Source organism: Lithobates pipiens, unplaced genomic scaffold (genome assembly GCF_037356315.1).
Source record: "Lithobates pipiens isolate NorthernLeopardFrog02 unplaced genomic scaffold, aLitPip1_a1.2 Scaffold_13, whole genome shotgun sequence".
NCBI lineage: Eukaryota > Metazoa > Chordata > Amphibia > Anura > Ranidae > Lithobates > Lithobates pipiens.
The window spans coordinates 534,209,078-534,226,317 of NW_027507718.1; the positions used below are offsets into that span (position 1 = coordinate 534,209,078).

The window sequence follows — 17,240 nt, forward strand, 5'->3', positions numbered from 1 at the left end:
GACTATTGACATAGTCCCTTAGGGAGTATATTTGATTGCAGGTGTTGTGACAGTACTGTGATAGTCTCCTATTACAGAGAAGGAATATGGCGGGGGGGGGGGGGGGGGGTTGTTGCAGAGACGGTGATATAGACCATTGTTTCTCAACTCCAGTCCTCAAGGTGCCCCAACAGGTCATGTTTTCAGGCTTTCCATTATTTTGCACAGGGGATTTGATCAGTTTCACTGCCTTGGTAATTACCACAGCTGTTTGATCTGAGGGAAATCCTGAAAACATGACCTGTTGGGGCGCCTTGAGGACTGGACTGATATAGACTATAGGGTGTGTGGGCAGATCCGAGCCTACAAAGGTTAGCAGGACTCGATCTGCGCACATGGAGCAGTACAAAATCTGTTAACAAAACAATCTAAACGTTATGATGCTTACAGTTCTATATTTATGAACTTTAACAAGAGAATGTGCTTAGCACATCAAAGAAAAATGGTGGGGCGTGGAAGGGGTAACATAAGTGCTTCCACGCCTCCATTAACCTGTGAAATTGAGTAGAGAGAATGTTATCCAGCTATAAGTATGAATTTGCTTGGCGTAGCCAGGGTGTGGGGGGCTTCCCGCATTTAAGTCGGAGCACGTGGTCTCCAAGGATTGGTAATTTTAGGGGATTGTTTCCCATTGGGGGTCGGTGAAGGCGCTTGTGAGATAATACCCCATTTGTTAAGCTGTTTCATGCCACCCTTAGGTGTCAGGATGGAGACTTGTAGGTTGGGGTATGTTACCAGCAGCTTTGTGGGGCAGCCCCATTTGTAGGTTATCTTGCGCTCGCTTAGCACAGAGGTCACCAGAGCAAAGGCTTTGCGTGTTAGAGACGGGGCTGCAGAAATGTCATTGTATAAGGATAGCTTGTTAAAGGGTTTCCGGTAGGGAGCCCACGGACCTTGCTGCTCGCATGATATCTTCCTTCACGTGGAAGAAGTGCACTCTGGCGAGGATATCTCTGGGGACAGAGGCTGGTAGATGTTGTGGTTTGTGGATCCTGTGAGTGCGATCAATGAGCATATCCTTGACCCGTGTAGCCCAAATGCCCCTTTTCCCCCGACCCGATACCATTTCAAACCCTCTCGTCAACCTTATAATAATGAGACCACACCTTCTCTTTGGAGTAAACTGGCCACAACAGCCTTTATTAACACAACCAAAATTTTTACTCACTCCAAAGATATGTATATAAATATATACAGTGCCTTGCAAAAGTATTCGGCCCCCTTGAACTTTTCAACCTTTTGCCACATTTCAGGCTTCAAACATAAAGATATAAAATTTGAATTTTTTGTGAAGAATCACCAACAAGTGGGACACAATTGTGAAGTGGAACGAAATCTATTGGATTTTTAAAACTTTTTTAACTAATAAAAAAATGAAAAGTGGGGCGTGCAAAATGATTGGGCCCCCCCTTGTGTTAATACTTTGTAGAGCCGCCTTTTGCTGCGATTACAGCTGCAAGTCGCTTGGGGTGTCTCTATCAGTTTTGCACATCGAGAGACTGAAATTCTTGCCCATTCTTCCTTGCAAAACAGCTGGAGCTCAGTGAGGTTGGATGGAGAGCGTTTGTGAACAGCAGTTTTCAGCTCTTTCCACAGATTCTCGATTGGATTCAGGTCTGGACTTTGACTTGGCCATTCTAACACCTGGATACGTTTATTTGTGAACCATTCCTTTGTAGATTTTGCTGTATGTTTGGAATCATTGTCTTGTTGGAAGATAAATCTCCGTCCCAGTTTCAGGTCTTTTGCAGACTCCAACAGGTTTTCATCCAGAATGGTCCTGTATTTGGCTGCATCCATCTTCCCCTCAATTTTAACCATCTTCCCTGTCCCTGCTGAAGAAAAGCAGGCCCAAACCATGATGCTGCCACCACCATGTGTGACAGTGGGGATGGTGTGTTGAGGGTGATGAGCTGTGTTGCTTTTACGCCAAACATATCGTTTTGCATTGTGGGCAAAAAGTTGGATTTTGGTTTCATGTGACCAGAGCACCTTCTTCCACATGTTTGGTGCGTCTCCCGGGTGGCTTGTGGCAAACTTTAGACGAGACTTTTTATGGATATCTTTGAGAAATGGCTTTCTTCTTGCCACTCTTCCATAAAGGGCAGATTTGTGCAGTGTACGACTGTATGATTGTTGTCCTATGGACAGACTCTCCCACCTCAGCTGTAGTTCTCTGCAGTTCATCCAGAGTGATCATGAGCCTCTTGGCTGCATCTCTGATCAGTCTTCTCCTTGTCTGAGCTGAAAGTTTAGAGGGACGGCCAGGTCTTGGTAGATTTGCAGTGGTCTGATACTCCTTCCATTTCAAAATGATCGCTTGCACAGTGCTCCTTGGGATGTTTAAAGCTTGGGAAATCTTTTTGTATCCAAATCCGGCTTTAAACTTCTCCACAACAGTATTACGGACCTGCCTGGTGTGTTCCTTGGTCTTCATGATGCTCTCTGTGCTTTCAACAGAACCCTGAGACTATCACAGAGCAGGTGCATTTATACAGAGACTTGATTACACACAGGTGGATTCTATTTATCACCATCAGTCATTTAGGACAACATTGGATCATTCAGAGATCCTCGCTGAACTTCTGGAGTGAGTTTGCTGCACTGAAAGTAAAGGGGCCGAATAATTTTGCACGCACCACTTTTCAGTTTTTTATTTGCTAAAAAAGTTTAAAATATCCAATAGATTTCGTTCCACTTCACAATTGTGTCCCACTTGTTGGTGATTCTTCACAAAAAATTAAAATTTTATATCTTTATGTTTGAAGCCTGAAATGTGGCAAAAGGTTGAAAAGTTCAAGGGGGCCGAATACTTTCGCAAGGCACTGTATATATATATATATTTATTAATATACACAACCATAACAAAAACATTTAAACAAACTTTACTAAAACCCAACCTGGTGATCTCTGACGGTGACCCACTTTAACACAATAACACCACCTCACTGCGGTACCTTTAACATAACCAGGCCTCCAACTGTCACTGCTCAGAGACAACCAATTCCTGCAGTGAAACCACCCCAATATTCCATCCACCGTTCAGGAATACACCGGAGGGGCCCATATTACCGATGAGCCCCCCACCCCTTTTAGATCACCTCTGATTACCGCTCTTCCCCCTTCCCTTCTCCTTCATCTTCCCCTGCCTGTTGATGGGGACAAGGGCCTCATCCTCACAACCCTGGCCGGTGGTTGTGGGGGTCTGCAGGCTGGGGGCTTATCAGAATCTGCAAGCCCTCTTTAACAAGGGGACCCCAAGATCCCAGCCCCCCCCAGTTTGAAATGGTAAGGGGGTACAAAAGTACCCCTACCATTTCACAAAGAAAGTGTAAAAAATGGTTAAATAAGACAAACACACTTTTGAAAAATTCCTTTATTAAAAAAAAAAAAAAAAGATTCCAGCGGTGGTAATCCACTCTTGCTATCCAGTGACAGATGATCATTTCTCCGGGGTCCAGCGATGGCTGATCTGATCCAGCGACGGGTGATCCCTCCCTCCAGTCCAGCGCAGCGCAGTCCATCCATCCTTCCTCTGTCTCCACTGTCAGAGACACTGCGGGATCCCGGCAGCCTGACGTTTCTTATATGAGGAGGGCGGGGCCACCCGTCACCTGACCCCGCCCCCCTCTGACACAAGGGGTAAGCCTGGCTTCCCCAATGACGTATGGGTGACCCCGCCCACCTCTGATTTACTGCAGGTTTCCGTTACATCAGAGGGGGTGGGGTTTTTCAAAAGTGTGTTTGTCTTATTTAACCATTTAACCTAAAGGGTCTGGTAATTGAATTTGGGGGAACCCCACGCTTTTTTTTTATCAATGACTGTTCTCTGTATTACGGGGAGCCGACAATTCATTATAGCCGCAAGTGATTTTAAATGACTTTTTTTCATTCAGAAATGACACTTTGTGCAGGGACAGTTCTAAGCACAGGAAACATGCGCCCCTTCACAGGCATACTATAGACACCCCCCAGGTATGAAATTTAAAGGAATATTACACTTTTATTGTTTCACTTTAATCCCGAAAAAAAACGGCCGTTTTTAAAACTTTTTTTGCATTGATCCATGTCCCCTGGGGCAGGACCCGGGTCCCCAAACACTTTTTAGGACAGTAACTTGCATATTAGCCTTTAAAATTAGCACTTTAGATTGTGAACGTTTGAGTCCCATATACTTCAATGGGGTTCTAAAGTTCACATGAAGTTTAGGTCTGTTCGCAGGTTCTGGTGCAAACTGAACCGGGGGGGGTTCGGCTCATCCTTAGTCAGGAGAAACTCATTGACCTTTTATACACACTTATTACAAGCAGATGACAGGTGAGGACGGTTCCCTTTAATAGCCATTGGAACCCCTTTGTGTCACCTTGTGTGCATGCATGTTATCAGGCCGAAATCACCGGGGTATGTAAACTTTTGATCGGGGTCATTTGGTTCTTTTCTGTTGCTATTATGATATAAGAAGAGTAAACACAGGTGATTCATAATAAATGACTTCAGACAAACACTAACTGTAAGACGAAAGTTTTCCGAGAAATGGCCAAGAAACCAGAAATTCTGCCCCCGGGGCGAGTGAACTTATGAGCACAACTTGTATATATTTTTTTTAGTCCAGCTCCTCCTCGCCTCTAAAATGTCTGGCGTTGTTTCTTTCCCCTAGGCCCTCCCTATTGCACATTCCTATCTCCTATTTCATGTACAAGCCGCGGGGCCATTTCCAGTCGCAGGTATTATCAGCGGTTTAACAACTTAATGACCCGGCCTATTTTTTATTTATTTTTTACACTCGGTGTTTACAAGTTAAAACCTTTTTTGTTTTGCTAGAAAATTACTTTGAACCCCCAAATATTATATATATATTTTTTTTTTTCAGACACCCTAGGGCAGGGATATGCAATTAGCGGACCTCCAGCTGTTGCAGAACTACAAGTCCCATGAGGCACAGCAAGACTCTGACAGCCACGAGCATGACACCCAGAGGCGGAGGAATGATGGGACTTGTAGTTTTACAACAGCTGGAGGTCCGCTAATTGCATATGCCTGGTCTAGAGAATAAAATAACGGTCGTTGCAATACTTTATGCCACGTAGCGGTTTTACAAACTCAATTTTTTTCAGGAACAAAAATACACTTTTTTTGAATAAAAGAAATAAGACAACGGTAAAGTTAGCCCGATTGTTTTATATTGTGAAAGATAATGTCACGCCGAGTAAATCGATACCCAACATGTCACGCTTCCGCTCGTGGAATGGTCGACAAACTGCTACCCTTAAAAAAAAATCTTCATAAGGGACGTTTAAAAAAATTCTATAGGTTGCATGTTTTTGAGTTACAGAGGAGGTCTAGGGCTGGAATTATCGCTCTCACTCTACCGATCGCGGCGATACCTCACGTGTGTGGTTTGACTAGGCTTGTGCAATTCATTTCGTAACGAATCGAAATTCGGCCAAATTTTGCATCTTTCGGACATTCGGATGCATCCGAATGTCCAAATAGAAAAAAAAAAAAAAATTACAACGAATACGAAAAAAAATAAAGAATGAATTCGAATGAATTTGACATGATTCGACATTATTTCAACCGCATTCGAAATTATTTTGTGACCCGACTTTAGGGCCATGTATCTCGGGGTCACTTGGTGCTAGACACCTCAAATTTGGATATGTTGTAGTGCTAGTATTATTGTGTTTGCATATCAAATTTGGGGTTTCTAGCTATAAGTTACCCCGAGATATGTGGCCCCAAAATCGGGTCGCAAAATGTTATTAGAGCAGAGAATGACATTTTGCGACCCGATTTTGGGGCCACATATCTCGGGGTCACCATTTGGTATGCAAACACAATAATGCTAGCTCTACAACATATCCAAATTTGAGGTGTCTAGCACCAAGTGACCCCGAGATACATGGCCCTAAAGTCGGGTCACAAAATAATGTCGAATCATGTCGAAATCATTCGAATTCATTCTTTATATTTCTTTCGTATTTCGCAAAATGTTATTAGAGCAGAGAATGACATTTTGCGACCCGAGTTTGGGGCCACATATCTCGGGGTCACCTATAGCTAGAAGCCCCAAATTTGGTATGCAAACACAATAATACTAGCTCTACAACATATCCAAATTTGAGGTGTCTAGCACCAAGTGACCCCGAGATACATGGCCCTAAATTCGGGTTATCACAAATTTTGTCTAGGTTTGACCACCTTTTTCATATGCGGGCGCTGCTCATCTACACATTCGCTGCTGCGCGTGAGCACGGTGGGATGGGGCACTTTCAATTTGTTTTTCCTATTTTTTTTTACACTGTCCCTTTAAAAATATAAAAAAAATTGATGACTTTTATTCCCATTACAAGGAATGTAAACGTCCCCTGTAATAGAAAAAAAGCATGACAGGACCTCTCAAATATGAGATCGGGGGGGGTGGTCTCAAAAAAAGAGCTCCCATCTCATATTTACAGTAAAATACAATTAAAAATAAAATTAAAAAAAACTTTTTTTCAATAAAAAATGATTTCCCCTTTAAGACCATTGGGCGGAAGTAACGGTTGACGTCATCCAATAGTATGGAGCCGAGTGGGGGGGGGCATCTTTCCTTCACAGGGGAAAGGACCGGACCTCCTCCGCCGCTACCGACAGATGTCCGGGACGCGGGGGGGGGAGGAGGTGGGCACCTCTACCCCTGCCTCCGATAAAAGTGATCTCACAGCCAATCCGCCGCAGAGACCACCTTTATCTGAAAGTGGACCGCCCAGAGTTTTGAGAAATACCGGGGCAGTGGGAGGAGCTTTTCTGCTGTCATAATGAGGGAACTTCACGTCAAATTCCACCGCGTATAACTCCAGGGGGCGGTCCGCAAGAAAGTTACAGTGGTGTGAAAAAGTGTTTGCCCCCTTCCTCATTTCCTGTTCCTTTGCATGTTTGTCACACTTAAGTGTTTCGGAACATCAAACCAATTTAAACAATAGTCAAGGACAACACAAGTAAACACAAAATGCAATTTGTAAATGAAGGTGTTTATTATTAAAGGTGAAAAAAAATCCAAACCATCATGGCCCTGTGTGAAAAAGTGATTGCCCCCCTTGTTAAAACATACTATAACTGTGGTTGTCCACACCTGAGTTCAATTTCTCTAGCCACACCCAGGCCTGATTATTGCCACACCTGTTCACAATCAAGGCATCACTTAAATAGGAGCTGCTTGACACAGTAAGGTCCACCAGAAGATCCTTAAAAGCTACACATCATGCCGAGACCCAAAGAAATTCAGGAACAATTGAGAAAGAAAGTAATTGAGATCTATCAGTCTGGAAAGGGTTATAAAGCCATTTCCAAAGCTTTGGGAATCCAGCAAACCACAGTGAGAGCCATTATCCACAAATGGCGAAGACATGGAACAGTGGTGAACCTTCCCAGGAGTGGCCGGCCGCCCAAAATTACCCCAAGAGCGCAGCGACGACTCATCCAAGAGGTCACAAAAGACCCCACAACAACGTCCAAGGAACTGCAGGCCTCACTTGCCTCAGTTATGGTCAGCGTTCATGCCTCCACCATCAGGAAAAGACTGGGCAAAAATGGCCTGCATGGCAGAGTTCCAAGGAGAAAACCACTGCTGAGCAAAAAGAACATCAAAGCTCAAAGTCACAATTTCTCCACAACACATCTTGATGATCCCCAAGACTTTTGGGACAACATTCTGTGGAGCGATGAGACAAAAGTGGAACTCTTTGGAAGGTGTGTGTCCAAGTATATCTGGCATAGAAGGAACACTGCATTTCATAAAAAGAACATTATACCAACAGTAAAATATGGTGGTGGTAGTGTGATGGTCTGGGGCTGTTTTGCTGCTTCAGGACCTGGAAGACTTGCCGTGATAAAAGGAACTATGAATTCTGCTGTCTACCAAGAGATCCTGAAGGAGAATGTCCGACCATCTGTTCGTGTACTCAAGCTGAAACCAACTTGGGTTCTGCAGCAGGACAATGATCCTAAACACACCAGCAAGTCCACCACCGAATGGCTGAAGAAAAACAAAATGAAGACTTTGGAGTGGCCTAGCCAAAGTCCTGACCTGAATCCTATTGAGATGTTGTGGTATGACCTTAAAAAGGCCGTTCATGCTCGAAAACCCTCTAATGTAACTGAATTAGGACAATTCTGCAAAGATGAGTGGGCCAAAATTCCTCCAGGACGCTGTAAAAGCCTCATTGCACGTTATCGCAAACGCTTGGTTGCAGTTGTTGCTGCTAAGGGTGGCCCAACCAGTTATTAGGTTTAGGGGGCAATCACTTTTTCACACAGGGCCATGATGGTTTGGATTTTTTTTCACCTTTAATAATAAACACCTTCATTTACAAATTGCATTTTGTGTTTACTTGTGTTGTCCTTGACTATTGTTTAAATTGGTTTGATGTTCCGAAACACTTAAGTGTGACAAACATGCAAAGGAACAGGAAATGAGGAAGGGGGCAAACACTTTTTCACACCACTGTACATAACTCCCCAGCCCAACGCAGCAGGGGGTCAGATCTTTCCCTCCTCCTACCCTTTGTAGATGTTAACCACTTCACCCCCAGGAAAGGATTTACCCCCCCCTTCCCGACCAGAGCATTTTTGGGGATTCGGCACTGCGACGCTTTAACTGACAATTGCGCGGTCGTGCGACGTGGCTCCCAAACAAAACTGACGTCCTTTTTTTCCCCCACAAATAGAGCTTTCTTTTGTTGGGATTCGATCACCTCTGCGGTTTTTATTTTTTGCGCTATGAACAAAAATAGAGCGACAATTTAGAAAAAAAAGCTATATTTTTTGCTTTTTTGCTATAATAAATATCCCCCAAAAATATATAAAATAAGCATTTTTCTTCCTCGGTTTAGTACTTAGATTACATTTTTTTTCCAATAAAAAAGTAAAAAAAAATGTTTATGAAATGGTGCAATTTGTGATTCTTCTCAGCTGATATTATGATCCGGGTAACACCGCCAGACAGCACAGCCAGGTCCTCAACCTGCAGCAGGACACACCCCAGGCTGATTGGCTCCGGGTCTGATTGCTGCTATGCAGAGGGACACACAGAAGACAGACTCTGGTATTTGTATTGGTTACATTACAAAATACATTTAAAGTTTTGTAATACAAAGATGACTACATTATATATTTTTCATATGTGACTGGAGTCTAATGCCGCGTACACACGGTCGGAATTTCGGCCAAGCAAAAGACCAATGAGAGCTTTTTCGTCTGAAAATGCGACCGTGTGTACGCTCCATCGGAATTTTGCTGGCCGAATTCCCGCCAGCAAAAGACTGCGAGCATGTTCTCAATTTTTCCGACTGAAAAAGTTTCTATGGGAAATTCCGATCGCTGGTACGCAATTCCGATTCGCAAAAACTCGCGCATGCTCAGATACAACTACGAGACGGAAGCTATAGACTGCTGGCTATTGAACTTCCTTTTTCTAGTCCCGTCATACGTGTTGTACGTCACCGCGTTCTGGACAGTTGGAATTTTGTGTGACCGTGCGTAGGCGAGACAGCTTGAGCGGAATTCCATCGGGAAAACCATCAGAGCTTTTTCCGATCAAAATTCCGGTCGTGTGTACGCGGCATAAGAAGTCGTCCATTACGACATGCACAGGGTGTCTGGGCTCCGGCCCTCATGTCTATAGAACAATTATACTGTAATGTGCTTATTGGTGACACCCTCTTCCATTTTGTTTTCAGATGGCTTGAAACTGCTGGTTGTCATGTATGGAAATCATGTCTAAGAAGATCACCAAATCTGTGCTGAGATAATCTCCAACTATCATCTCCTCCAACTATCGTCTCCTCCAACTATCATCTCCTCCAACAATCATCTCCTCCAACTATCATCTCCTCCAACAATCATCTCCTCCAACTATCATCTCCTCCAACTATCATCTCCTCCAACTATCATCTCCTCCAACTATCATCTCCTCCAACTATCATCTCCTCCAACTAAGATAAAGGACCCAACCCGTCATCTACAGAGAGGACTCCATTATTCTTGGTGATTTCACTGCGCAGAGATGGAGCTCCGTCTGCTTCTCATCCTTCTGTGTGTGTCCTCCTCACTCTCCATAGAGGACAATGAGATGGGGGGTGAGTACCCCCATTTCAGTATTGTAGGGTGATATCATGTATTGTGTGTGTCCTCCTCACTCTCCATAGAGGACAATGAGACGGAGGGTGAGTACCCCCATTTCAGTATTGTAGGGTGATATCATGTATTGTGTGTCCTCCTCACTCTCCATAGAGGACAATGAGATGGACGGTGAGTACCCCCATTTCAGTATTGTAGGGTGATATCATGTATTGTGTGTCCTCCTCACTCTCCATAGAGGACAATGAGATGGAGGGGGAGTACCCCCATTTCAGTATTGTAGGGTGATATCATGTATTGTGTGTTCTCCTCACTCTCCATAGAGGACAATGAGATGGAGGGTGAGTACCCCCATTTCAGTATTGTAGGGTGATATCATGTATTGTGTGTTCTCCTCACTCTCCATAGAGGACAATGAGATGGAGGGTGAGTACCCCCATTTCAGTATTGTAGGGTGATATCATGTATTGTGTGTCCTCCGCACTCTCCATAGAGGACAATGAGATGGAGGGTGAGTACCCCCATTTCAGTATTGTAGGGTGATATCATGTATTGTGTGTGTTCTCCTCACTCTCCATAGAGGACAATGAGATGGAGGGTGAGTACCCCCATTTCAGTATTGTAGGGTGATATCATGTATTGTGTGTTCTCCTCACTCTCCATAGAGGACAATGAGATGGAGGGGGAGTACCCCCATTTCAGTATTGTAGGGTGATATCATGTATTGTGTGTCCTCCTCACTCTCCATAGAGGACAATGAGATGGAGGGTGAGTACCCCCATTTCAGTATTGTAGGGTGATATCATGTATTGTGTGTCCTCCTCACTCTCCATAGAGGACAATGAGATGGAGGGTGAGTACCCCCATTTCAGTATTGTAGGGTGATATCATGTATTGTGTGTCCTCCTCACTCTCCATAGAGGACAATGAGATGGAGGGTGAGTACCCCCATTTCAGTATTGTAGGGTGATATCATGTATTGTGTGTCCTCCTCACTCTCCATAGAGGACAATGAGACGGAGGGTGAGTACCCCCATTTCAGTATTGTGGGGTGATATCATGTATTGTGTGTCCTCCTCACTCTCCATAGAGGACAATGAGATGGAGGGTGAGTACCCCCATTTCAGTATTGTAGGGTGATATCATGTATTGTGTGTCCTCCTCACTCTCCATAGAGGACAATGAGATGGGGGGTGAGTACCCCCATTTCAGTATTGTAGGGTGATATCATGTATTGTGTGTGTCCTCCTCACTCTCCATAGAGGACAATGAGATGGAGGGTGAGTACCCCCATTTCAGTATTGTAGGGTGATATCATGTATTGTGTGTCCTCCTCACTCTCCATAGAGGACAATGAGATGGAGGATGAGTACCCCCATTTCAGTATTGTAGGGTGATATCATGTATTGTGTGTGTCCTCCTCACTCTCCATAGAGGACAATGAGATGGAGGGTGAGTACCCCCATTTCAGTATTGTAGGGTGATATCATGTATTGTGTGTCCTCCTCACTCTCCATAGAGGACAATGAGATGGAGGGTGAGTACCCCCATTTCAGTATTGTAGGGTGATATCATGTATTGTGTGTGTCCTCCTCACTCTCCATAGGGGACAATGAGATGGATGGTGAGTACCCCCATTTCAGTATTGTAGGGTGATATCATGTATTGTGTGTCCTCCTCACTCTCCATAGAGGACAATGAGATGGAGGGTGAGTACCCCCATTTCAGTATTGTAGGGTGATATCATGTATTGTGTGTCCTCCTCACTCTCCATAGAGGACAATGAGATGGAGGGTGAGTACCCCCATTTCAGTATTGTAGGGTGATATCATGTATTGTGTGTCCTCCTCACTCTCCATAGAGGACAATGAGACGGAGGGTGAGTACCCCCATTTCAGTATTGTGGGGTGATATCATGTATTGTGTGTCCTCCTCACTCTCCATAGAGGACAATGAGATGGAGGGTGAGTACCCCCATTTCAGTATTGTAGGGTGATATCATGTATTGTGTGTCCTCCTCACTCTCCATAGAGGACAATGAGATGGGGGGTGAGTACCCCCATTTCAGTATTGTAGGGTGATATCATGTATTGTGTGTGTCCTCCTCACTCTCCATAGAGGACAATGAGATGGAGGGTGAGTACCCCCATTTCAGTATTGTAGGGTGATATCATGTATTGTGTGTCCTCCTCACTCTCCATAGAGGACAATGAGATGGAGGATGAGTACCCCCATTTCAGTATTGTAGGGTGATATCATGTATTGTGTGTGTCCTCCTCACTCTCCATAGAGGACAATGAGATGGAGGGTGAGTACCCCCATTTCAGTATTGTAGGGTGATATCATGTATTGTGTGTCCTCCTCACTCTCCATAGAGGACAATGAGATGGAGGGTGAGTACCCCCATTTCAGTATTGTAGGGTGATATCATGTATTGTGTGTGTCCTCCTCACTCTCCATAGGGGACAATGAGATGGATGGTGAGTACCCCCATTTCAGTATTGTAGGGTGATATCATGTATTGTGAGTGACCTCCTCACTCTCCATAGAGTACAATGAGATGGAGGGTGAGTACCCCCATTTCAGTATTGTAGGGTGATATCATGTATTGTGTGTGACCTCCTCACTCTCCATAGAGTACAATGAGATGGAGGGTGAGTACCCCCATTTCAGTATTGTAGGGTGATATCATGTATTGTGTGTGACCTCCTCACTCTCCATAGAGGACAATGAGATGGAGGGAGAGTACCCCCATTTCAGTATTGTGGGGTGATATCATGTATTGTGTGTGTCCTCCTCACTCTCCATAGAGGACAATGAGATGGAGGGTGAGTACCCCCATTTCAGTATTGTAGGGTGATATCATGTATTGTGTGTCCTCCTCACTCTCCATAGAGGACAATGAGATGGAGGGTGAGTACCCCCATTTCAGTATTGTAGGGTGATATGTATTGTGTGTCCTCCTCACTCTCCATAGAGGACAATGAGATGGAGGGGGAGTACCCCCATTTCAGTATTGTAGGGTGATATCATGTATTGTGTGTGTCCTCACTCTCCATAGAGGACAATGAGATGGAGGGTGAGTACCCCCATTTCAGTATTGTAGGGTGATATCATGTATTGTGTGTGTCCTCCTCACTCTCCATAGAGGACAATGAGATGGAGGGTGAGTACCCCCATTTCAGTATTGTAGGGTGATATCATGTATTGTGTGTGACCTCCTCACTCTCCATAGAGGACAATGAGATGGAGGGTGAGTACCCCCATTTCAGTATTGTAGGGTGATATCATGTATTGTGTGTCCTCCTCGTTCTCCATAGAGGACAATGAGATGGAGGGGGAGTACCCCCATTTCAGTATTGTAGGGTGATATCATGTATTGTGTGTGACCTCCTCACTCTCCATAGAGGACAATGAGATGGGGGGTGAGTACCCCCATTTCAGTATTGTAGGGTGATATCATGTATTGTGTGTGACCTCCTCACTCTCCATAGAGGACAATGAGATGGAGGGGGAGTACCCCCATTTCAGTATTGTAGGGTGATATCATGTATTGTGTGTGACCTCCTCACTCTCCATAGAGGACAATGAGATGGAGGGTGAGTACCCCCATTTCAGTATTGTAGGGTGATATTATGTATTGTGTGTGTCCTCCTCACTCTCCATAGAGGACAATGAGATGGAGGGTGAGTACCCCCATTTCAGTATTGTAGGGTGATATCATGTATTGTGTGTGACCTCCTCACTCTCCATAGAGGACAATGAGATGGAGGGGGAGTACCCCCATTTCAGTATTGTAGGGTGATATCATGTATTGTGTGTGTCCTCACTCTCCATAGGGGACAATGAGATGGAGGGTGAGTACCCCCATTTCAGTATTGTAGGGTGATATCATGTATTGTGTGTGACCTCCTCACTCTCCATAGAGGACAATGAGATGGAGGGTGAGTACCCCCATTTCAGTATTGTAGGGTGATATCATGTATTGTGTGTGTCCTCCTCACTCTCCATAGGGGACAATGAGATGGAGGGTGAGTACCCCCATTTCAGTATTGTAGGGTGATATCATGTATTGTGTGTGACCTCCTCACTCTCAATGAGATGAGGGTGAGTACCCCCATTTCAGTATTGTAGGGTGATATCATGTATTGTGTGTGTCCTCCTCACTCTCCATAGAGGACAATGAGATGGAGGGTGAGTACCCCCATTTCAGTATTGTAGGGTGATATCATGTATTGTGTGTGACCTCCTCACTCTCCATAGAGGACAATGAGATGGAGGGGGAGTACCCCCATTTCAGTATTGTAGGGTGATATCATGTATTGTGTGTGTCCTCACTCTCCATAGGGGACAATGAGATGGAGGGTGAGTACCCCCATTTCAGTATTGTAGGGTGATATCATGTATTGTGTGTGACCTCCTCACTCTCCATAGAGGACAATGAGATGGAGGGTGAGTACCCCCATTTCAGTATTGTAGGGTGATATCATGTATTGTGTGTGTCCTCCTCACTCTCCATAGGGGACAATGAGATGGAGGGTGAGTACCCCCATTTCAGTATTGTAGGGTGATATCATGTATTGTGTGTGACCTCCTCACTCTCAATGAGATGAGGGTGAGTACCCCCATTTCAGTATTGTAGGGTGATATCATGTATTGTGTGTGTCCTCCTCACTCTCCATAGAGGACAATGAGATGGAGGGTGAGTACCCCCATTTCAGTATTGTAGGGTGATATCATGTATTGTGTGTGACCTCCTCACTCTCAATGAGATGAGGGTGAGTACCCCCATTTCAGTATTGTAGGGTGATATCATGTATTGTGTGTGTCCTCCTCACTCTCCATAGAGGACAATGAGATGGAGGGTGAGTACCCCCATTTCAGTATTGTAGGGTGATATCATGTATTGTGTGTGACCTCCTCACTCTCCATAGAGGACAATGAGATGGAGGGGGAGTACCCCCATTTCAGTATTGTAGGGTGATATCATGTATTGTGTGTGACCTCCTCACTCTCCATAGAGGACAATGAGATGGAGGGGGAGTACCCCCATTTCAGTATTGTAGGGTGATATTATGTATTGTGTGTGTCCTCCTCACTCTCCATAGAGGACAATGAGACGGAGGGGGGGTACCCCCATTTCAGTATTGTAGGGTGATATCATGTATTGTGTGTCCTCCTCACTCTCCATAGAGGACAATGAGATGGAGGGGGAGTACCCCCATTTCAGTATTGTAGGGTGATATCATGTATTGTGTGTGTCCTCCTCACTCTCCATAGAGGACAATGAGATGGAGGGTGAGTACCCCCATTTCAGTATTGTAGGGTGATATCATGTATTGTGTGTCCTCCTCACTCTCCATAGAGGACAATGAGATGGAGGGTGAGTACCCCCATTTCAGTATTGTAGGGTGATATCATGTATTGTGTGTCCTCCTCACTCTCCATAGAGGACAATGAGATGGAGGGGGAGTACCCCCATTTCAGTATTGTAGGGTGATTTCATGCATTGTTTGTAGAGGAATACTCTGCCCCTGGAAGGGGTCTGGGTCACCCTGAGCAGAGTGGTGTCAGGAGGAAGGGATGACCTTCCATCACAGAGATTGTAGGGGTATAATTTGCCCCATGAAGGGTTCTGGGTCATTCGGCTGGGATCAGTTGTATTACAGTTTTTTGTTCCGTGTTGTTGGGTGAGAGGACAGTACTGATTGGTCACTCTCATTCTGACTTTTATCCTGACCGAAGCATTCAGGATATCACCCACTCTCTGTACCCCTTTATCCCTTGGCTCTACCTTTACCTCTTCATACCCCCTTTTATCCCTGTTACCTTTCCCTTTACCCCCCAATAAATAGGCCACACTGGAGTTTGCAGTATAAATGGCCATAGCAGCCTTTTATTAACAACTCTTCAACCAAGAACTTAAATAACTTTATAAAATATATATAAACACTATTTAGCAACGACTATTTTAAACTCCCAGTCAGTTGGTCTTTGGCGGTTCCTCGTTTCACCTTTAAACTTGACTCTCTCCACCAGTACACTGCGGGACCACATTTTACCATACCAGGCCTCCGGCCGTTTATCAGCCTGAAGACAACCCCCTTTCCCGCAGTGCCACCAAATCCCGTATTCCAGCCAACCCTTCCGCTGGGATACACCAAAAGGGGGCACATACCACCTATGTGCCCCCCCCCCCCACACTTCCATCATATCAGTTTCCTTGCCCCATCAAAGACCAAAAGACACCGCCACAGCCCGCAAGGATGACTACCTTATCCTTAAGGGCCCCTCCACACCCGCAGGGCCCGTTCAATCCCGTCCTGCAGACCCAATGCCCATAGATCAGTACCTACCGCCGTTAAATGCACCCCATCCCCCCTTAGGTACATACCCACTTTAACCTCCAACTCCATGTGTCGCACCACCAAACCCCCATTCCTCTTGACAAAACGCCCCAAAGCCTTGTTAACCTTTATACGGGCTTTATTGAGTCTGACTACAGACCGTGCCATCCGGCACGCCGTGCGCGTGACAATATCTGACCATACCAACACCATTCCCGGAAAATCCCTGCGAAGCATTAAAAAATCACATTTCACATCGGCAATGATACCCCTGGTAGATCTAACCCCCAAGTCATTTCCCCCAACATGGAGCACCAGCACGTCAGGGGGCCTATCCAGGCTGGCGTACCGGTGGATTTCCGGCACCACTCTGCTCCACTTCATCCCCGGGATCCCCAACCACCTGATGCATGCCTCACTACGGGAAATCCCCAGCTGCCTTCCCTCCGGCCCGACATCCGCTCTCCTGGCACCGCAAAAAAACGTGCCCGAGAATCCAGATGAGGCGTGGTAGACCTCCATCTGAAATGACAGAACAAAAACTAAACAACCTCCATTTTCCCCGACATATGAAACAAAACCAGCCTACAACAAATGTGGCCGAACATAAGACCGGAAACGCCTGGACTCCCATCCCCCAATCCTTTTTACCGCCGCCTTGTCCAACCCACATCTGGCAGCCTCAGTGGCCCCCCCAATGCGGAAGGAGTGCGAAGCGAATTGCGAGCTGTCTAA

The 17,240-nt window shown here is 45.3% G+C and overlaps 1 protein-coding gene across 1 annotated transcript in view; it reads left to right on the top strand.

The window, feature by feature from the left end:
• Positions 1-17,240, top strand: part of LOC143975715 (proteinase-activated receptor 1-like) — a 134,128-nt gene that overhangs the window by 20,367 nt on the left and 96,521 nt on the right. The window contains exon 2 of the mRNA XM_077478213.1: positions 9,759-10,157. Within this exon, the coding sequence (XP_077334339.1) occupies positions 10,085-10,157 (73 nt within the window). The 5' untranslated portion in view covers positions 9,759-10,084. The remainder of the gene's footprint in view (positions 1-9,758; positions 10,158-17,240) is intronic.